Raw genomic sequence first — 23,813 nt, 5'->3', positions numbered from 1 at the left:
GTATTCTACTTTACTGAATTCATTCATCAATTTTAGTATTTTTAAAATTTGATATTGTTATTCTATTACAGTTGTCCCATTTTTCCTCCTTTGCCCTCCTCTACCCAGCCCTCCCACCTGCTGCCACAGTCAATCCCCACACTGCTGTCCGTGTCTGTGGGTCATTATACATGTTTTTTGACTAGTCCCTTCTCCTTCTTTCAACCATTATCTCCCTCCCCTCTCCCTTCTGGTCACTGTCAATCTGTGCCATGTTTACATGCCTCTGGTTCTATTTTGCTTGTTAGTTTGTTTTTGTTCATTAGGTTCCTCTTATAGGTGAGATTATAGACCACTTGTCTTTTACCCACTGGCTTATTTCACTTAGCATAATGCTCTCCAATTCCATCCATGGTATCAAAAAGGTAGGAGTTTCTTCTTTCTTTTTGCTGTGTAGTGTTCCAAAATCTTTGGGGTTCTCTCATGATCATTTTTTTATCCATGTAATTAGTGATCTTTTGAGAAATAATAAAATATTATTTCATTTATTGATCCCATTGAATTGTAATTTATTGTATAGCTAATATTTAAGCCACTCTAGCAATAGTTACAAGTATTAGGATCTGGAGGCTGAATGACATATGGAAACAAAAAATAGGAGTTGTAATATGGTATTTTAATTCAGTAATGGTTTTGCTAAACCAATATACCACATTAACAGAGTATTACAAGAATTCTTGATGGTTCATAAATTACAGCATCCATATTTTATTACCCTTCGCTTAACAAAATTTTCTAGGACAGGTTATAAGAGCTAGCCAATTATCAACAAGTATGTACATATATAGTTTAGAGTTAATAATACAACAAAAATATTTTGATTCAGTTTTTGGTGACTATTCTGTACCCTTAACAGATTAGAAAGTCTTTAATCACTTTGTGATTAAACTCATTTGCCTAAGGTGAGTTGAAGAGACAGAGGACATTATTTTGAATGATAGAGAAGAGGTTAGGAAGAGAAGGCTAGGAAATAAATCTCCAAAACTATCATCTTTTCTACCTCCCAAAGGTATAAGGATTATGTAATTAATCACCACCATGAATCTGTTTAGAGTATAGCTATAGAAGGGTAAAGGAATCTTTTATGAAAATAAGTTTGATAATTGATAGGATCCCAATTGTATGATATGTGGCTAGTGTAATCAAAGAGTAGTTCATGGTATTGATTTGGGAAAGTTTGTGGAAGTTTCTTTGAATATCACATTTAACAAAGTATTCATGTATCTGCCATTTCCTTTCAGATAGTTATAGCAGTAATCTTTTGTACATAATATTTTACACTCTATAAAATGTTCTTATATTAGTTACTTTAATCATCACAACAACTCCATAAAATATTTACCAATAAGAATGGTGGTTTACATTTCAGTTATTTTCCCAAGGTTTTAAAGTTAGTAAATGACTGTGTGCAAATCTTTGGACTCCAAATCTACTTTTTTAAATTTTCCGTCATTGCTCAGTTTCCTGATTTATAAGCCCCATCCTGAACAGAAATGGATATGAGGAGGTTAAATCTGTAGGATTGACAAGAAACAAAAACACAGTTACAGGTTTAATTGTCCCACTAAGGCAACTGAATTTTACTGAGTGGTCATAATAAGCAAAGAATAAGGCAGACACCTAATTGTTTAGCAGACATTAAGATACTGCTGCCATCCCATAGCATGATGATTGAGTCCCTGAGTAAATGGGTTGAATAAAGCAGTAAAAATGGTGCTTCTATTTTTTCATCAATTTTAAGCAAATCTGCATCCTCCTTACTGTCATGTCAGTGATAATACTGGAAGATAAAAGTAAAGACAAGACAACCGTTTATCCAAGTAGAATTTATTAAGGTCAACAGAGACAAAGATATGAAAGAAAAGTGTACATTTTTTTCTGGGCTAACAAAATGTAAGATTATAATATTATGGTGAATTCCAGCATTGCCAAGTCTAACAAGAGGGGAGAGGAGGAGGAGCAGCCTCCTAGACATTAGTGATATGCCACATTCCTGTCTTTACACATGCTGTTTGGGAAACCCAAGCATTCTATTTCATTGAGAGTTCTTCAGAATTGATCTGTTGATTTTTCATAATGTAGAGATCAAAGTCATGAGGTACATTGAAATCTCTCATGTAAGTAGATTAGTTACCTTTGTTTATAGATACTGTCTTATTTCACCAACTACTACTTTATTCTATAACATAGAAATGGTAGTTTTGTGAAACAATTTTATGACTTAGTTTATTATGAGAAATAATTATGTCACAGATATCATAGAATTTGTAGGAAAAAAACCCAAGCATGAATTTGAGCCTGTGCCTGAATGTTCATGATGTTTTCCCTCAATTTTCTGGATATTTCATGCAAAAATGGTTTCTAGGAAATGAAAGTAGATGACTAATAACTATATATAGGAATAGTCTCAAGATAAGTGCAAGTAATATTTTTATTTCTTATGCCTTAAAATTTTAATTGGAATTTAAAAAGTAGATATGATTTTATTATGCTTTTTAAAAATATTTACTCGAAGTATGTTGATTTTTTAAAATTTTATTGCTTTCTGAAGGCTAAGTGATGTTACAGATTTTGAGGTTTGATCTTGCTTATTTATATCTATATACCCCAGATGACATCTAATAGTTATAATTCACAGTACCGATATATAGTAATTTATAAGTTAATTGATAAAATTGCGTATTTATTCTTGCATGTTTAAACTTCAGTCGCCTTCTAAGTACTCTTCATTTGATGCAATACACTTAGGGAGCCATTTTTTTCTACTGCTCAAAACAGTTTTTGAACTTGTTGGTTTTGATGCTTTTTTGTGCTTCTGCTGTTTTTTGTTTCACTTCTGCCACATCAGCAAAATATCTCCCTTTGATGACTTTATTCATCTGGGAAAACAAAAAAAAAAATCGCTTGGGGTGAGATCAGATGAATAGGGAGGGTGGGTCACAGTGGGTAGAGGTCATGCCATTTGGGGACAATTGCTGAACATTCAGCATGGTGTGGACAGGTGTGCTTGTAAATGGCCCATCATGAAATGGGCAAACACACTGAAAGGGTCTTAAAAAAATTCACTGAAGCTGAACGCAGCCTCTCACAACAACTCCAACTAGTACACTGATATAGATAGGTTCCTAGACCACTCACCTAGCAGGAGAAACCTTCACTACAAGAGGCCTGCCCTCCAGAAGATAATTCCATTTTGGGGGGGGGGGGGTATCCTCCCTCATATGCATGAGTGAAAGATGAAACAAGCAATGTAGATAGCATTGTTAGGAATTTCCACATTTCATGCTAGGAGTCATTCTGCCTTGAACTTTTCACCCAGGCTAAAGAGTGTTTACCACCTCTTTTTACCTTTTCCTTTATGAAAGATACTAGAAGGGAAAAAAGTTCCTCCAGATGATGCATGGTTGAAGGAACATTGCTACTTCTAACTTCTTGTTCCTCAGGCCCTTGCCTCCAGATGTGCTGTTACTGCCACGACTTAACATGCTCAATTACAATGAATCTCTTAGATATTTTTAGGGGGCTGCTGAAAAATCAGCATTTATCATCTGGGTAATTTCATTTTTGACCTCAAATGTGCCGGTAATAATATCACAATTTCTGCCTTTCACTTTCATTTGTTTTTTTGTTTGTTTGTTTGGCTTTGGCTTGATTTTTATTTCATAATTCCATGATCTCATGTAAATAGCAATTTGATGAAGAAAGGAAATTCACTTGCTATACAGAAATATAAACTTTATTATCTCTTCTTTTGAATGATTTATGATTATTTAAAGTGTTAAGAGGGAATTCTGTTTTTTTTGGGTTTTTTTGGGTTTTTTTGTGGGAAGGTACACCTTCTGATAAATAAGTTATATATTTTCCAGTATGACAGAATATAAATTCCTGAAAAACATCTTTGAGAAAAACTAAGATGATAATTGAATATGAGTATTTGCATTTAAGAAGTTAAATTGTTTTTTTCCATACAAAATCATACATAAATGACACCTTTTCTCTGTAACAGTGGCAGAAAGAGCTAAAGATCCGAGAGGAAGAAGATGCAATATGTAAGGCCAAAGAAAGGGAAGATAAAGAGTTAGAGGAAAAAAATCACTTCATGGAAATTATGAAGAGGAGAGAAGAGAAACTACACAAGAAAACCAAACCCTATGAGCTTCCTACAAGGACTGAAGTAATTGCATTAGAAAAGAAAATGACCCAAAATTGAGAGCCATATGCCAGAAATTCATTGCATGAAAAAGACCAAGATAGCTACATGTTAGGAAAAATGTCCTCTAATTAACAGAAAGTCATCTCTTTGAAAGGAATTGTTATCCTGGTAGAGCCTCTGTTATAGTCATATCTTAGTCCTCAACATTTAGCTCTTACTCATATTTGAATGAAGTGATTTTACCAATTAAAGATTTTTAAGGATACAGCTAGGCTTTTCATAATTTACTCTTATCTTGTGGTCATACAGCACACTTAGTCAACGATTCCTAAGGTATTGATATTCATTGGACAGTTCAGTGGAAATGAATTAGAAATTTTTATTGAGTCACATATAAGATTTCTGGAAAACAGAATGAGCATTAACTGATACTCTCATAATAATTATTATACAAATAAAAGAAGTAAGGAACCTGCTTGGATTTATATTTCATAGCCAATCTGTGCCAAATCAAACCATATGTCAGAAGCTGTAATTTGATAAGTTACTGTTTATAAACAAATAAACAATATGGGCCGGTCATCTCAAAATGAGTTGGTCTTCAGCATATACCACAGGAGACTCTTAAGAGAGTGGTTTTGCTTTGTCAAGTTTATGAGAATGGATTTGGATGGCCCTAGAAGGTACAGATGCACTTACAAATAATCTAATCAGGATTCATCTTTAAAATGTCAGTTCACTTCATTTGATGCTCTCAACCTAGGGGTCAGAGTAGTAGGGTGAGGCTCCTGTGATGTCTTACAGTCTTCTTCCAAAAAGCACATTTAATAACCACACCTCAATTTTGCATAGGTGATTTGGTGAAACTCAAGAGACAGGTACTTTATTGGAGATGGCAAACTCAGATAACTACCAGGTCAGGAAGGTAACATAAATTAGCGATGGAGACTTTGGAAAACCCACTCTATCGAAAGAAAGTTCCCATCACTTGGCTGAATGCTGCAGTGCAGGTCCATTATTGTGGGATCATTCAGTCTTCCAAGAACACCTCAAATGAGGTTATCTTTAAAATAAAAGTTGCTAAATTTCAAAATGTTGGCAACCAGCTATTAAAAAACTCACATAATTTGGGGTTAAATTTGAAACATGAACCACAAGTTTTGAGTTGTATTATGTGAATTCAAACTATCATTTTTTTAAAATTTAAGATAACAGCAATATATGGTAGAAATGGGGGGGTGTCCCTATTTTGCTTCCCAAAAGAGGAGATTCAGATTTATATTGTTCCTCTCCAATCACTTGTTTCATTCTCATTCTTGTCTCCACAATATGTAAGTTCTCAGACATAATGTCTTCTAATGCACCTGTCCAAATACCTTCATCATTTTTTGCTTTCTTTGCATGTAAAAAGAAATCTCTTCTACAGAAGATCAGCAGTTCCTTTTCTGTGAATTTTATCCCTTCCAAAATCTTGCTCCAGTAACTGATCACTGTTGCCCCTGGCATCACTCACTTCTCACCATATAGGTCTTGATTTTCTACCATCCTTTCATCTAAAGTACTCTCTCCTTAAGGCCCACAGTGAGATGTCTTACCAAACTCTGACTTATTTTTTAAGAAAAAATCCTTCTATTTGGTTGTAAGAAATGGAACCACTGGACTATAAGTCATGAGAAAGGGTTCTGGAGACTGAAGAACTTCAACAAATCCTGCTGTTTCAGAACCATCTTTCAGAAACCTGTTACGTCCGATCTTGAAACCTCTCTGATGTTCTGAGGGACGGACTAGTCTGCTTCAAGGCCTCCCCACAGCAGACTGAGGTTATGTTTTTTCCCTGTTCTGCTTAATCTCTTCTCACTTACTCACCTGCTTTCTAACTTCCATAATTTTCTCAGTATTTTCAGTGTGCTGTCATTGTCTTTCCTTCTTATGAATTTATGCCATTTTTAATAATCTTTTGATATCATAGTAGTGGAGATTTGGAAGGAAGCTAACAAAGAGAATATACATATAAATAGGCATATATAAAAATGTATATATTAAAAATATATGTATATAAAGGTATAAGAATTCTAATTAATCAATTCTATAGACACATAATAGATAACTTTATTCCTAAATTATTCTCTAAAATTATTTATTAAGTAGTTATTTAAAATTCTTAAAATTTGGCAACACACATCTCGTTGTTTTCCTCCTATGTCTTGGAATGTTTAGCAACAACTAGGGCTTAGAGATCTGTGTTCACATTCTGCTTTTGCCTCCTGCTAGCTTGAAACATTGGGCAAGTTACTGAATCCATCTGAGCTTCAGCTTACTTCCTTATAAAATGGGTACAATATATGTAAATAGTGATGTCAGTCAGAAGCTAATCAGGAAAATGGAAATATGACAGTCATTTAAACAAAGAATTCAGTGTAAGGAATTGTTTTAAAAGGAATTAGGGAACTGAGGAGATGAAAAGGAAACAAAGAACTAACATGGAAAACCCTCAGTGCAGGAAACTGCTATCACCTCTAGGCGCAGGGGTGGGAGAGGAAAGGGTTGGATTACTTTAGAATCTGGAAGCATGCAAGGGCCACCACACACAGGGGGACTCAGCCCTCTGCATGGGAGGCATTGCCCAGCTGAGTCCTTTGAGGCACAAAAAAAGCTGCTTTGGGATCCCAGAAAAAAAGGAACTGGAACAAATTGGTTATTGCAGAAACTGTGCTGCCAGGAAGAGCAAGAAACAGGAAGAAGCAAGTTCCCGCTCCCAGTCCTGGAATGCTTCCAGCAGTGCTCCTGTCCCTGCACCACAAAGCAGAACAAGGAAGGGTGGCTTTGGTGCTGAAAGACCCTGGTTAAATAACTGCGGAAAATGTGAGGCTCAATGCCTAGGACATATTAGGCCATGCAATAAAATTTAATTTGCCTGTTGTTTCTCTGCATTTTAGGCCCTCCTTTCTGCTTTTTATACAGGCTTTCCTGGGCAGGGGGCAGGGGGCAGGGGGGGTTGGAAAAATCATCACTTTTTAAGTTAATGTAAAAATGTAAATGGCTTAAAAAGAAACTTTTACTAAAATGTCTTTATAACAGAGGTTAACCTTTAATTCTTCCAATAAGTGCTTAACACAAATTCAACTGAAACTCTTTGCTCTTTGTAGTGTACTTTTAGTATAACTTTGCCTCATATTCACAAAGGTGTCTATGAGCCTCAGGCTAGGGTGGGTACCAGATAGAGTCTTTAAACTGCTTTCCTGTTGCTCAGCTTCTGGTTTCTCAGCCTTAGCTATTTATTTTCCCAGACCTCCCACTTGAACTTGGTTAGAGGGAAGAGGAGGAGGAGATGGAGAAAGATACCGCATGTCTATTCATCCTCTGCAGCTATCTCAGGCCTGAATTCCTCTCTATCTGGAACTTGTTTCTAGGCCACTTTACACTCCCTTTACTTTCATTTTAAAGAACAAACCTAGGTCTTCCTACATTCATTCATCATAAATTCTCTATAGATTTATTTTAGCATCCACCAAAGCAAAATCTTTTTTTTTTGTACAAACTATATCACAGACCTTTTACCTTTTTTGAGAAGAAAGTATTTGTAAGAATTTTAACTAGTTTCACTAGGTATTGGAAGTTAAAAGACATACTAGGTGACAAAAGGGAGAAAAGATACATTGTACATTCTGAGTAACTGAAATATGAAAGTAAGCATTTTTTTTCTAGCACAATTTTAAGAAGAGAGATCAAAAGATCCACAAAGGTTTTCAGGGCATGACAAAGACAGGTTTAAGGAAGAAAATACCCAGAACAAATACCTTCAGTGCAGACATGAGTGAGTGGGTCACTGGGGAGAGGGGCCTGCAGAGGGGCAGACAAAAGCAGCTACCAGCAACAATTACAGAAACTCGATAGTAATGTTTACAGTTCTAATTCAAGTAATTGATTCTTCTGCTTTTACCAGTAAAAATCCTGACTGGGACACATAACTATAACTGTCTACTAGTTGATTTGAGTGACCTTTCTCACTTAAAAATCTGAAGAAACTTATAATGTCAAAGTAGTAAATAAATACAGTTCTGTCTTCCCACATCCCACTGTATCCATTGAACTCTATCTGTACCACACGGTTCCATAGCAGAGTTTTACAGCAGCGGTGCCTTTGACATTTTGAGCTGGATAATTATTTAATATGTGTAGGAGGGCACTTTCTGTGCATTTTCATCTGGTTAGCATCTTCATTCTCTACTCACAAGATGCCAGTAGCAACCCTCTGCCCACACCCCTCTCCCAGCCAAAATCCCTGGAGCAACATTGTTCCTGGTTGAGAATGCTTTTTTTATAGTTTCACTGACCTTGACTTTCCAATGTCATAGTTAACTTCTTGGTAAATGCTTGGTAAACACCTCACATGTTAAGCTCTGTTTTGGTCAGCTAGTGATTCTCAATTAAAATCACAATAGGTCTCATGAAGCCTCTTCATTTCTCCCCACATCTGCACTTGCTGGAGTGGCAACAGGAACAAGAGCACCCCTATTTGTTTTGTAGGTGATTAGCTGATGACAAGTTATCACTTCCCACCCTGTGGGCTAAAGACAAAGAGGGAGTCATGAAAACCTGCTCTGATAGAGCCTTGTGCAGAGAAGAAATGTCTAGCAGCACATGCGGCCCACGCTGCCCTTCACAGACTTAGGTTTACCCCTTGAGACAGTCTTTGTGAGGCTCCTTGCGCCAACTCTAGCTGTTTTCTCTGATGCGTGGGATACGTTTGGAAACTGAGAGCAAAACTCACTTTAAATTATCATCCTCTATAACATATATTTATATAGTTTTGCAAATTCTGTTGATGATTTGGTTACTTTTGAGCTACACACATTTTTCATAGTGACATAGATTTCAAGGATAATTTGGCTCTCATGTTATCCAAGCTTGCTTTTCCCTCTAATCATTCTAGCTAAGGGACCTATTTACATAATACCTAGCGCCTTGTTATTTTTTATTCCTGCTTCATTGGAAAGCCAAAAATGAAAAGAAATGCATTTCCAAAGCATTTTTTAATTGAAAGATCCTTATGGCAGCCATAGTGAAATTTCCCAAGATAATCGTATTTTGGGAAAAGAAGATTCTCGTTCATGAATTAATAAGCAAGGTAGAGGTTAGGCATTTCAGAGTCACCAGTGCAATTTTTTAAATACATAGCCAGACTATTTGCAATCCAGTGATGCTTTGAGTATCTGCTTTTACTCTCAAGTATCTTTTTAAAGACATTCACTACTTCATTTCATTGGAAAATTGAGTCTAAATAAATGCAATATTCACAGGCCAATTGACCATAGGGTAGCTTCCTGATAGGCCCAATTCAACCACGATTCAAAGTAAGAGAAATATAATGGTGAGAAATTGTCTTTCAATTAAGTTAAACAATCATTGCTCATTCCCCATACCTGGTTTAGGAAGGAGGGTGAAGAGAAGCCCAAAACTCAGGTATTCTTCAATGGACCAAATAATAAATGTTTGAAGTTCCTTGAAGGGAAACTTGAAAACCACTTACAAACCTTGGAGCCAACACAGAGCTACTCATGAGAGTAGGGAGATGATAAGAGAAATGAAATAGCTCATAATATGCTCATTCAGAAGAGATTTCAGAATTATCTGAAGCTCTCATTTTGCATATGAGGAAACTGAGCACTGGCAGTTCATTGAGCTCAACATAAGATACTCATTAGCTTATCCAATACAACAAACCTATGAAGTAGGGAAAGCATTTCCCTTGAATCATGAGGAAACAGGCTTTTAGAAATTAATTACTGTGCTAAAATGTCACTTAAAGCTGAAGGTCTGTGGGCTTGTAGGCATTGCACTACACACCCTCAGAGATTTGCCAAAATAGTGGTAATCAGGAATATTACCCAAAGACCCAGCTTGGAGTTCTGCCTTTGGTAACATGATACAGTTCTGAGTTTATCTCCATCCAAATATGTAACACCATCTATGAATATGCACTGACAGTATAGTAGTAAAAACACAAGTATATAAGGTTGATTTCATAGTGCAGTTTTAGGTAAATTCTCAAAGGAATTGAAAAGTTAAAATTCTTAAAAAGTTTGATCACTCATGAAATGTATTGAAATCATGACTGTTTGTAGGAATCATTCAGGAGTGAATAATAAGATGCTGCTGTGTATTCATCCCCATTATGTAATTATGATTATGATGGTTTGGAAAAAATACATTGTATCCGGGGAGCAGAAGTGTAGCCAGTGGGGAAAAGTTTTGACTGTACCATTTCTGTGTCCTTTGCAGAGTCTTCAATTCAGGCAAATGTTTTTGTTTTTTGCTTTTCTGTTCCTTGACTCTATTTCATTGATGTGTTGCATTTTATCAACTAGATAGTTTTTGATCCTTGGAGAAAATAATTTTTTAAAAAGAGGATTTTGGTAATAATTTCAGCTAGAAATAAGTTCCAAATAATTCAAAAGGCAAGCTCCTATTCCTATGTCTGTACCACTTCTTTATCAATATAATACAGGTACCACGTGTATTATCTTTAATACCACCGTATATTTAATACCATGGTACTCACATGAACAATGAAGGCTTTATTTAAAACACACCTATGAAAAGTAAAATGGAATATTAATTCCAAGGTTGTAGATGCAGACTTATCTGTTCCTCCAGGGATGGCAAATAGCATTTGGGAAGTGAAATAGGCATTAAGACAGATGTACAAAGATTGTCTTGTATTTCCTTAGCTTTTCCTATGATTCCGAAGCTTGCATTTCCTGTTCACTTGACTCCTTAAAACCATTCTAGATAAATGAATCCCAACAGTGTTAAGGAAGAAGGACAGTAGGCAGGGAAGCAGGCTTGGTGATGATGTGACAGTGATAGTGATGATGATGATGATGATGATGATGATGATAAAAGCCAATGTGTATTGAATCCTTGTCTTACTATGGATTTACACTGTGTTAATATTTTTCAGTTAATAATTTTTCACAAGTCTGGACATATGTATTATTACCATCATTTTATAAATAAGGAACTAAGGCTTACAGAGATTAATTAACTTGTTTAAAGTTGCTCAGCTAGTAAGGGAACCTTCTTGAACTGGATTTAAATGACTCCCAGGCCTGTGTTCCTAAGTGCTGTGCTGCAGTGAGTCTGCAGTTACATCAGCAACTTTAGTTAAGACTGAAAATGGGACAGTCGCAAAGATGAAGAAGAAAGCTCTTCTTAAGAGCAAAGATTTTGTAATGTTGTTCAATTATGTGTTGCTCTGACCTTATAACAGTGTGTAGCCCATAGCAAGCTCTCAACATGTATTTCTCGAATGATTGAATGAATGGAAGAGTGAATGACATTAAGAAAGTCTAAGGTATTTCTATAAAAATAAAAAGCTCATATTTAGAGAAACTTGTTGATTTAACAGAGAAGTGAGCATGCCTTCATGCCATGCACTGTTGTGCTGTGGATATATATTTCTATTATAAGTTTAAAGGCTTGCCTATCATACCTAACACATGCAAAATAAAATGTAGGTTAAGCCCCTTTGTAGCTGAAATTAAAGCCAGCCTCTATAATGCTGGAGTCAAAACAGGAGTGAAAGAAGTGCTGTGAGACTGAGAATCATATTGTAATTTACATAAACATAAAACTAGGATGGAGCTGAAAAATGTAATGCCCTTCACAGGTTTCACCTGATTTCAGGCACATTAACAGAGTCTCTTATATATTTTTTCTTACATAACAATTATTTTTGACAGCATACTAAGACCTTCAGAAAATGAGTTTATTTACAAGTTTTATAAATGCTGGCATATTTTTGATATCAAGCAAATAGATTGAATCCTATACATCTCTGCCTCTAATTTTTCATTTGGCTTCCAAACCAGAAGCTTCCCAATCAAAAGCAACAAGTAGAGGACACATATGGTAGAGTTCCTTCCATAGCCTGTATCTTTCAAATGATCACTACTAGGTCCTGAGACTTATGGCCCTAGAGAAGAGGAAAGGTAGACCTTGAGGGGTAAAGACCCAGCCCTATTCTAAGCAGACATTGTGGAGAGTAAGAGAGTTAAAAGGGATAAATTTAAGGGTTCTTGATACTCTCACTATTTGCCTCAAGGGATGGAGGTTGTTTATAAACATCCAGATAGATAAGAAGCCTGAGCACATCAGGCTAGTAGCATCAACCATCAACTCCTGAACTGCTGGGGAACTAGAAAGCTGGTGAGTTAAAGGGAGAGAAAGAGAGGTGTCGAATGCAGCTGTTTCCAATGACACACACAATCATTGGGATAAGATGGGAAGCCAGGTCTCTGGTGTTAGCATATGAAGCCCAGTCTCCTGAGAGAATTGAATCTCCTTTAAAGCACATTCATGCAGAAAGCACACTCCTCCATCTGTTCTACTGTAAGAGGGCAGGGAGGATCCAGTGGACACTTACAGGGGAAGACTTAAGGACCCAGTCCCCTCTACTACCTTATACAGGACATACCTCTCTCCACCAGGTGTTCAAATGCCATCTTAGAAAAGAAAATGGAGGGAAAAGGAGGCTGAAATGCAAAGAAGTTATTCCGAAGAAACAAATTAACATTTAAATGATCTCTTGAATTTTTAGAATTGGATAATTTTAAAACTGTGTTAAGGTTGAGCTTCATGTTTGCCCTGCCCTAAGGTAACCAGCAGAGGGAGCCTCATAAGGAAGATCCAAGTGATTTTATAAAACTGCAAAAACAAATGTTCTCTTTATATTAAAATGCTGTGTAAAACTAAATTTTCATCCTTGCAATATATATGTGCAATTGACATTCCAACATGTGAATATATATGAATTTATAGGTAATCTAAACAGTAATTCACCAACCTGATACTTGCATGTATTCATTCATTCAGTGAATATTTAGACTGCCTGCTCAGAACCAGACAGTCATGTAGGCACTCGAGATGTATCAATGAATCGATGAACAGGACATACAATATATCATCCTACACATTAAAGGTAATAATATGTGTGTCTGTGTACAAAACCAGTAACAAATTAAAATATGATATAATTTCAGACAAGAATAAATTAAGGATGAAATAAAACAACATTCAGGGTAGGTCCATTTTAGAAAGAGTCGTCAGGGGCGACTAAAGGATTTCTGCAAAATTGGAATGAAAAGGATGTGAGCCATCAACTTTCTGGGGGAAGACTGGGCCTGGCAGCATGGACAGCAAGTGTGAAATGCCTGGAATTGTCACATATGCTTTTGTTAAACCTTTCTGCTGCTTCTCCCTTCCAGGCACATAGTAGCGTTGTACTTTATGACACAGTTGTATTGTGGTGGGTTGGATGGTAAATTCTGGCCGACAGATTGTGAAAGGAAATGCTGCGGTCCACTTCTGGGCTGATGCATTTACTTGTTGGCTTGAAATATACAGTGTTTCTTTTTTTTCCCCTTTCAGAAAAATAATTAACAGTGTTCAAGATATGGAGTCCTCTCTCACCCTGGGCCTCCTTAGTAAAAATGATGGATATGAAAAGACAAAGCCTTTAAGTTTTAAGAGTTTGAGATTTTGGAGTTAATACGTCACTGCAGAATCACTGAGCCTATGCTGATGTGAAAGGGGTGAGCTTAGTATGTGGGGCTGGAGAAGAGTAGACCCCAGAGCAATGGGAGGAGATGAAATTAAAGAGGTAAATTTGGGCCAGATGAGTTAAGACTATGAGAGCCACGATTCCAGGTTTAGATTTTTAACTGAGAGTGGTGGGAAATTATTGTAGGGGGTGATGAAACACACACACACACACACACACACACACACACACACACACACACAACTTTAGCCTGTTCTGTAATGCTTTGAAACTTATGTTAAAACATGTAATGATTTCTTTCTTTAGAAGTTGATATTTAAATTCACCAAAAAATGTAATATGCTTTGCTAAGGACATAACAAATTATAAAACTGTGACTTAGAAGTTGAAAAAGTTTCAGCTTCAACCTAATACCTTCACTAATTTACAACATGAAACAAGGATAGATCTAAGCATATTTACCTTGTAAACAGAAATTTTTGAAACAAACATATGAAACAAACTTGATAAAGGAAAACCAAACAACAAAAACTTCTTAAAATGTATTCAGTTGTATTAAGATTTTGTTGGAAAAAGACAAGTTATGAATAAAAATAACACATGCTACATACAGAAGGATGCTCTTCTTGTTTTTGTTGCTCTATTCAAAATAGAGAAAGAGTTTGGCCACTTTATTTTTACTATTATACTGATACAGCAGCCTTCATTCTTTTCTTCTTGATAAGAAAAGCATATATTCGACACATCAATGGCCATGATTGCTTCAAGCTAAGCAGGGATGAGGAAATCGAAATAGGGGCACAATGGAGCTCTCACAATGCATGCACGTAGGTGTCTCGATGGTTTTCATTCACTTCGTAGCTGCCATATCAATGGCAAAGAAAATAGGTTTTGATTGGATTTGGCAGTAGCTTTCTCCTAACAATATTTTCAAGAGATAGGATTGCTTAGGGTTGAATTGCCAATTATTTCCTGCTTTAAGAAGCAGAATAAAACAATGACTCCAAGATTCAATGTAATTAGTTCTCCTGTTGACTTGTGTTTTTAATGTTAAATTTCTATTCCTCTGTGGGAAGAATTGACAAGTACCACTCTTTCTCCTGTATTCACTAATAACCTTGAAAACCGAGTGGACATGTTTGACAACTTATTTCTGTGTCTCTGAGATCAAAGCTCTGAAGAGCTGTGAGACCAAAGTGCTAAGGAGATGGGACATGAGATATAAGAGGAATAATTTTGAAAATATTTAACTATATAGATTGTGGGTTTTATTCTCCCATCACATATCATGTTCCTTTATCATCATTTAAATAAGACAGCACTCAAAGGAAAGGTGGCACACCCATGTTTATTGCAGCATTACTCACAGTAGTCAAAAGGTGGAAGCAACCTAAGTGGTCATTGACAGAGAATGGATAAAGTGAGGTTTATCAACACAATGGAATACCATGTATCACAGAAAAGGAAAGGAACTCTGTCATATGCTACAACATGCATGAACCTTGAGGACATTATGCTAATTGAAATAAGCCAGTCATTAGAACAGTGTTGTATGATTCTACTTCTTTGAGGCATATAAAGTAATTGGATTCATAAACAGGAAGTAGTACGGTTGCCAGGAAGAGGGAGAAATGGGGAATTAATGTTTAATCTGTGTAGAGTTTTAGTTCTGTGAGTAACAGAGTTCCAAAGATTGGTTGGTCAACAATGTGAATATACTTAACACTACTGAATTAAACACTTAAAAATAATTAAAAGGGTACATTTTCAGTTATGCATATTCAACCATAATTTATAAAAATATATTTTAAAAGAAGAGGGGTGGTACTTATCACATCAGAAAGAAGGAAAAAAGAGGATAATGCTTATTGATATAAAAATGAAGAAAGTGGACATCATACCATTGAATCCCTGGAAAATATGCAAAATAGGAAAGAGAATTGATATGAAGCGAGGTCTAGCCTCTCTGTCTTTGTTTCCTCTCTGGGGATGTGTCCTGACATAAACGTCCAGGGGAGGGGGGTGATATGAAAATTCTGACCTGGCAGCATCAAAGTAATTGTCCTGGAGTAGACTGGAAGGACACAGGCCTGTAGGAAAACCCACGTCCTTTTCATCCAGCATGGAATAGGGATGCTATCACAGCATTTGCAAGAGAGGTAGCTGGATGGATGAAGCTGACACAGTACTTCTCATCCCTCTTTCCTTTGGTGAAGGCTAAGGGTGGAGATGTTCTGTATGCTAAGAGGATACAGAAAGGATGCTGATATAATGTTCCAGGAAACAGGCCACCTACAGATACTGTCTGAGAGAAGCAGAACAGCACTGTGATAAAGACAGAACATGAACTCTGAAACCAGTCTGCCTTGGTTTTTATACCTGGCATCTTTACCTTCTAGCTATGCACATTTGAACAAGCTATTAATTACCCCTCTGTACTTTAATTCCCTTCTTAAGATACAGTAATAATAATACCTATATCACTTTGATCTTTGAGGATTAAATGAGTTCATACATATAAAAGTCCTTGTATAACATATTCCTTAAAAAATGTTAGTCATTATTTTTATTTATTATCATTATTGTTATTATTATCTAAGGGGAATGTGGTGACAGTGATGAAATATATACCTAAAAAAATAAGTCACTCACCTTTAAACAGAAGGCTGAAAGTTTCCATCTATTGTCATCTAATTAAACAAGAGTTAGGGAAACACATCAGATCAGTTGTTGGAAAAACATTAAAGGATTAAATGCTATTTTTTTGTATATTGAGTATAGTGTGAATTTATATATATATATATATAATGCTCCAATATTTCTAATCTGCATGCCTGTACCTAACATTAGTGGGACCTGGAAAGATACAATTAGAGGCCCACATACCATCAGCAAAAATACTTTAATACAAGTTAAGCTAATAAACTGTTAAATATACCTCCTGTATATTTGCTTTGAAACTTACACCTTCAAAATGAACTGGAAGCCAGGCTCAAATTTAAAGTTATCATGGAGTTACATGCTGGCACCTGGTGGAGCAGGTAAGTGGGTTATATCCCTTGATTCTCAGCTGCCCCCTTCTCTTCCCACTGTCCATCTCTGACCTGCCCTGGAAGAGGCCTGATGCACATGCATTTTGTCAGCCTAGCCCTCACAGTCAAAGTCCGTCTATAACCCTGTAAACAGGCACCCGTGTCCCACCCCTCACACCAAGAGTTACAGACATCAGCAACGTGGGCCAGCTTCCTGGTACCTGAAACATGGTATTGCTGGGGAAGAGCATGCACTTGAGCATATCTCTTTAACTCAATCAACTCCTTGCCCTGCAGAGAGGACCTTGGCCAGAAGACCAGAGCAGGATTTGCTCATGTCCACAGCCTAGAGCAAGAGCTCTTTGTGCCTGCATATGAGTGGCAATGTGCACCAAAGACTGATTCCAAATCCCTCAGTTACAACTGGAGAGCAAAACCATTCAAAGTTAGAGACCATCCCAACCCTGAAAGAGAAAGAACATATAGCAGATGCTAAAACATAGCCCACAGATAGAGGAATGGAAGTGACATAGAAGGTTATCTCTAAGCCCTTTCTTGAAATCAGGCATTTTGAAAAGAAAGATCACCTTCCAGAAAGAGAAGCCCAGCTCCAGTAACAGAAACTCAGGCTATGAATATAATGACCAGAGATGTGCTAGTTTTTTGTTGATTATAAAAAATACATTTATTTTACATTTAACACCTTGAAATTGGAATGTTTCCTATAATTGACAGTGCTTTACAATTGCCATCAGCCAAGCAACAGTTGTGAGATGGTTGTCCAACACCCAACCCACAACCCACATCACTGTTTTGATCTTGTACCTAATTCTCCTTTGCCTCTCCTATCTCCCTGCTTGGAGAATTTGCTCACAGTGATAGCCAGGCCCTTGCTCAATGTATTCCCATCTTCCCACAACTCCCTCCTCACTCCCAACCCAATGCACACACAGATGAAAATCTGTGTAGAGATCTTCAGCTCTTGCTCACAGACCCAAGCTGCACACTAAATATTTCCAGCTTACTGCTTTTGAAAGGTTCCTGCATTATATTGAGAAATAGTGTTTCATAGTGTATACTAAATTCAACTTAGTTTTGAATTCATCAGACCAAATCCCTATGTGTTCCTATTGTAATTCTTCCCTCCAGCATAAATAATTCCTCTGCATTTAACAAATCTTTGTAGCGGGTCTTCAGCTCACAAGCTTTAGATATCCTCTGATATCAATTGTAAATCTGCTGAGCTATGAATGGTCCCAAGCAGCTCTCTGCCGAGCAATCATTTTAGCTTCTGACAATCTATGGTTAGCTGAAGCTACACAGATCAAAATAAGAATATGAGGCATCCTTAGTTATCCCAGCGAATCCCGAGGGGAAATGAGTGTTCTCCACTGAGGCATCACTGGAGATTAGTAGGTTTGACCCAGCTGAGAGTGATGATGGTAAAGAGGGCCATTCATATTGGGGGAAAACTGGCAAATACAATTTAATACTTAGATCTATTTATCCGCCCTATGGTAGTTTAAGTAGACTTTCTAATGCTGCTCACAGTCTAAGAGATTTATTACTTAAAATTTTTTTCTGGGATTGAAATACTAAGACTGAGCCTTTCTATTCATATCTGGGCCTTGGACCATTTTTGTAAGGAGTCAGGCCAGCAGTATGTGGCTTTATATCCATGAAAGGCAATCTGTAGAGAATGTGTCAAAAGCACACAGTGAGTCATCTTATTTTTCTTTGCATCAAAAATTGCAGAATTTAAAGACATTAGAAGACATTAAAGACATTATCTGCTAGATTATAGTGAACAGAACCTGTGGCAGACAGAACGTATTTATTCAGTGTGCAGCTTGGGCCTGTGAGCAGGAGCTGAATAGTTCCCTATGCTGATTTTCGGCTGTGTGTGCAGTGGGATGGGGAGTGAGGAGGAGGGTGTGGGAAGAGGGAAATACATTGAGGGGGGCCTGGCTATCACTGTGAGCAAATTCTCCAACTGGGGGAGAGGAAAGGCAAAGGAGAATTAGGTACCTAATTAAGGTACCTAATTGGGCTGTGAGTTGGGTGTAGGACTTCTCAGTGAAGTTTCCTTATTTTGCCCCTTGACCACAGCCTTACCTTTCTCTCTCCACCCTTCTTTTCCACCACACTCCCTGTGGGTTTCCTACCTTCTCCCACCATCTTGCCACCTCTCTGTTTCAAAAATAAAACGCAGCAAAGTTGCATATGTGAACTTAGTTTAAATTTCATCATTTAAGTGTGCTAGAGTCTTAACTAATAATAGAAAATGAAGTTTATCTCAAAATTTCTTTTGAGATAATACCCACATTAATTAATACCCACCCAAATTCTTTGCCTCCAACATGGCTTCTTCCTTGCTTTCTGACCCTACTAGGTTTTGTCATGACCTCTTACTTTGATCTCTATTCCTTTTTCTTGAGTGACAAAAAGGTGCTAGAAGGTGGCAGAGGAGAAGGTGAAAGATGATGGAGTGATAGAAAAGCTGATGCAGACCCCATGTAGGATTTATCTTATGTTTATCTCAATGTCTCCTTGATTTTAAAAAAAAGTGTACTCTGAATGAAATGTTTTAATTGTTTTAGCTATGTCAGACCTAAAGGTTACCCCTTTTGGGGAATTTTTATGAAAAATAATATAAACTGTGAATACAAGTATAGGTAAAGACTGTGACAAAGGCATAAAGTCATCTCATTTTTCTTTGTATCTAAAAATTGCAGAATTTGAAGTTATTATAGTCATTTGCTAGATCACAATGAGATTTTGCTGCATTGTTGACTATTCTAGTTTTTCTTCTGTTAATAGGCTTCTAGAATTTGTTTTGCAAAATTACATGTCCTCCACTGTTCGTAGTTTCGGTGAGACTGTCAATCATGGTATACTGACCTCCCTTGGGACAAGTGTTGTCCACTTCAGGCCATCTTGACATCTGAACTTTGAGTCTTGAGTTAATGGATAGCAAATATAAAACACATGTACATTTTGGAGATATTACCTGTAATTAGTAGTATGTTGCTAAAACTGTCACTCCTGCCACTTAACTTCCCTGAGCTGTACCTGTTCCTACCCCACTGGCCTGGCTGTCTTCAGTGTCCTCACTGATTGTGGTGCCATCCCAAATCCCTCTAACAAGCTCCCTTTTACTTAAATCACTAGGGTTTGTTTGTATTGTGTACAACTGAAGAAAATCAACTCACGCAAACATTGCTGACATAGTGAGATGATAGATAATTTTAAGAGTAGGTAGCTACACTGTAACATGTCTCTGATTTCCTAACTGTGCAGATATTTATTTAAATATTTATATTAAAGTTTTGAAAGAATGATTAAGGTGGACATTGGTACTTTGTGAGACTGCAAGAAGATGTGAAAGATTTAGTAAGGGAGCAATTGCAAGCAATCCTCTATGTGGAGAAAACATTGCACTGAGAAGACAATTCTGGTATTCCTCAATCCAGAAGGGTTTAGAGCTGGGATAGCAGTCTGAAATGTCTGTAGGGAATGAGCACTAATGCAAATGGATGAGTCATCCAGGATACTCTCACTACCACGAAGAAATATTCCAGCCCATTTTTCCTCAACAGCTCCTTCAGTCTCTCTTTTCCATTCCTACCTATGATAGAGACATGTGCCCAGAGACATACTGCTTGACTCCACAGAAAACACCATTGCCAGGGTAAAGATAAAATGAAACTCCTCCTTTTCTTCAGAGAAACAACAGGATTATAAGCACTCAGGCACTAGACAAAATATGCCCTTCACATGGGGCAACACTTCTCAGCTCTGGCCAATCTCTGCCTTGTAAGAAGGCTGGCTTGGAATTGTTACATCTTCTGATTTTTTTTAAAGATTTTATTTATTTTTAGAGAGAGAGAGGGACTGAGGAAGAGAGAGAGATAGAGAAACATCAGTGTGTGGTTGCTATTTGTGTGCCCTCCTTTACTGGGGACCTGACCTGCAACCCAGGCATGTGCCCTGACTGGGAATCGAACTGGCAACCCTTTGGTTTGCAGGCCAGCATTCAATCTACTGAGCCAGCCAAGCCAGAACCATCTTTTGATTTTTTAAGTACTCAAAAATATCCATGATTTTCTTAAATGTACAATAATACTTGTTATATATTGGTAACCAAATTTGATTTAAAATATTGGGTTAAAATAATATTTTCAGCCCAGGAAAACAAGTATGCATTCTGTTCTTGGCCTATATACACTAAGCAGCTGAGATGTGATAATTGATAGATTTGAGGCATGTGAAATACATATCAACTTCAATATTTAAGAAAACAAGTTTTTTTGCAAATCAACCTCATCAGCTAGAACAAGCCACCATGGTCATAGAGTAAATCCCAGGGAATAGCTTGGCGAAATCTTGCAAGGTCCAGCAAGTAATGGAGGATGAGCAGAGAAGGGAGGACTGCTGGTGCTGGTAGCTCTAAGGACATATTGATGCACTTTGCTGGGCCGGACAGTTGAATCATACCTGGGTTGGTGAGTGATTATTCACCTCATATTATATGTAAAGAAATAAGTGAAAAAAAAACCATAAATATTGATATTCCAAATTTAGTTTTTTTACCTCCAATCTTGGAAGTGCCCAAAGCTAACAAAGAATGTTGCATCAATACTAAGTTGCTTTTAGGCTACTGCATTATACTACATGGGTTACCTAGAAAAATGAACCACTGTTTTGCCACTGAGCACCTTCGAACAAAGAAGAGAATAAGATTGACAGCACTGTTCAGATCCATTAGTCAAAGTATAGTAGCTTTGGACAGGTAGTTTCCAAAATACATCAGCCTCATTTACGCCCAACAGTAACAACAGACAATGGGCATTTTTCTACAGTGACACAAGGCTCCCAAATACTAAGGCAGAAAGTGGTTTTTGACACACACCATTTTTAGGAAAAGGATTGGAAGTGGGAGGTGAATGACAGACTAAATATCTGTATTCCAATGATTATAGAGAAGAAAGAAACAACCTGATTTACTTAGGAGCTAGGTTAAGAGCATTGAGGGAACAAAAGAAGGCAGGCAGAAATCGACTAGTATGATAAATAGTAATTTTCTGAAAGATAGGCCACAAATTTCTACATGTGTCTAAGAAAGCAGAAGATTCTGCCTGTTCCTGAAAATTTTTGTTCTAATAAATGCCACTACACTACTTATTGATTTTATGTGATTCATTCCTTATACTCCAGGCATCCTGCATACCCAAATTTAAAATGAACATAATTAATTTGGATTTCAGCAATATGCAACCTGAAAGTAGAACTGGCTCACCTGACTTTTCCTGCTGACTGATGCACTGAGTGGGATGTGCATTTTATCTGTTTTTAATCTGGGTTAACCCTATGCTCCCAGGCTTCTGTTATTGGATGAAATGTGCCAACTCTATGAAAGTAAATCTGATTGCTTAATAATACAGAAAATAATATGTAATTTACTTGAACATATAATAGTAACTATGTGGCAGGTAATACATCTTTTATCTCATTTAAATTTTAATTGTCACATCAAAATATCAACTTAATCATGACATGCCACTTCTGCTTTTACATTTGAGAGCACCACAACACAAATAAGCTAAGTGATTAGCTCAATATTACACATTTTATAAGTAGGACAGCCAGAATTTGATCTTAAGTCTTTCTGATTCCAAACTGAGCATTGTTCATTCATCTATGCTGACTTATGGCAGAATGAGTGAGAGCTGACCAATGAGAGGAGACGTGTTTACATATGATAGTATAGGCCAGGGTCGGCAGGCCACAGGACACATAAAAAGATGTTCCTCTGTAGCAGGGCATGCAAGGGCCTTAAGAGAAAGATGTGTGTATCCACATCCACCCCCAAAAGTATACAACTTAGTGGTCTTTTACAAAAAGCAGCCTGGTGAATGTGCACTGATCAAATGTCAGTGTCACTGAGTGTAGGGCTGGGAATGTCCACATAAATTCATAGTGGCTTTGCCATATCTAGAAAGAAAGGGCCTGGGGTAGCTATCTGATAAGAAAGGGCAACTAGGGAATTTGTCTTGAATCTACACTTGCATGAAAAGAAGACTGTTTGTGTCCAATATGTATTGATTTGAAGTCATTTGAAGCTTGAAGGAAATCAAGAAGAGCTAACATGCTTCTGAGCCCACTATCCCACTCCAATGACTTAAAGGAAGAGTAGGGAGGAGAATCATGGATGAAGGGAAAGGTAGGACAGCTACTTGGTAACTTTGAGGTGGCTTTTGGATTAGCAGTAATGAGTTCAGATTGATATTGGAAGAAGGATGAAGTGGGTGTTGCAAAGGAAACTGACAGGGCCTTGGTACAACTGGCATTATCTCTGGCCATGATGTAAAGGAAAACTCAGCAGAGAAGCCATGGTTCATTGGCAGTGAGAAAGAAACCACTTGAGGTGGCCGGCATTACTGGGTCTGACAAGGACCGTCATAGAGACAGATGGCCGCACTGTGCTGTGCAGAGAGATCTGAGTAGTGCTGGGGTAACAAGACAACTAAAGGGCATTTTGGCTACATGTAAGCCAGTCATGAGAGAATAAAGCAATGCCTGTGGGAAATACGTTGTTTTGCTCTTGTAAAGGGGTTGGGATGGGAGACTTAAACTGACTTTTCTTCATGTCTCACTTTCTTCATTGAATCTACCCTCTTCCTCCACAAATATTTTTTAAAAAATAGTAAATAAAAATACCTTGGATTTTCCGTGGTCTCCTTTGTCTCCTAAAAAGAAGAAGTATATTTTCTGTAGGCTACATTAAAAAACTTATTTTACTGAAGTTCTAGAACAGGTTTGCAGCAACGTTAAACAGCAGGAGAGAGGGCCCGAAGTCACACTCTCATTTGCATGCTACCATGGCTCAGCATTACAAAAACTGCTTTAGACCTTCCTCAGGAAGTGTCTTCATTCCCGCTGACAGCAGGATTAATGGCCACACTCAGAAGAAAATCAACTGTCAAAAAACGTTTACTTCTTATAGTTGTCTTCTCTTTCTTTG

At 37.2% G+C, this 23,813-nt stretch overlaps 1 protein-coding gene and 1 long non-coding RNA gene across 2 annotated transcripts in view; one reads left to right on the top strand and one right to left on the bottom strand.

Annotated features, from left to right (window-relative positions):
• TMEM232 (transmembrane protein 232) overlaps positions 1-4,249 on the top strand; it is a 170,154-nt gene extending 165,905 nt beyond the window's left edge. The window contains 1 exon segment of the mRNA XM_045838057.1: positions 4,046-4,249. Coding sequence (XP_045694013.1) covers positions 4,046-4,249 — 204 coding nt within the window.
• LOC123818121 lies at positions 1,881-23,787 on the bottom strand. The gene is made up of 3 exons (XR_006785575.1): positions 23,510-23,787; positions 16,410-16,447; positions 1,881-2,918 (listed from the first exon to the last, which is right to left on the bottom strand). It is a non-coding gene; the product is annotated as an uncharacterized LOC123818121 (long non-coding RNA).
• Positions 23,788-23,813: the final 26 nt, after the last annotated feature.

The sequence above is a fragment of the Phyllostomus hastatus genome, unplaced genomic scaffold, assembly GCF_019186645.2.
Source record: "Phyllostomus hastatus isolate PE091 unplaced genomic scaffold, TTU_PhHast_1.1 phas_contig_254, whole genome shotgun sequence".
Taxonomy (NCBI): domain Eukaryota; kingdom Metazoa; phylum Chordata; class Mammalia; order Chiroptera; family Phyllostomidae; genus Phyllostomus; species Phyllostomus hastatus.
This window is presented reverse-complemented; position numbering and strand designations above follow the sequence as displayed.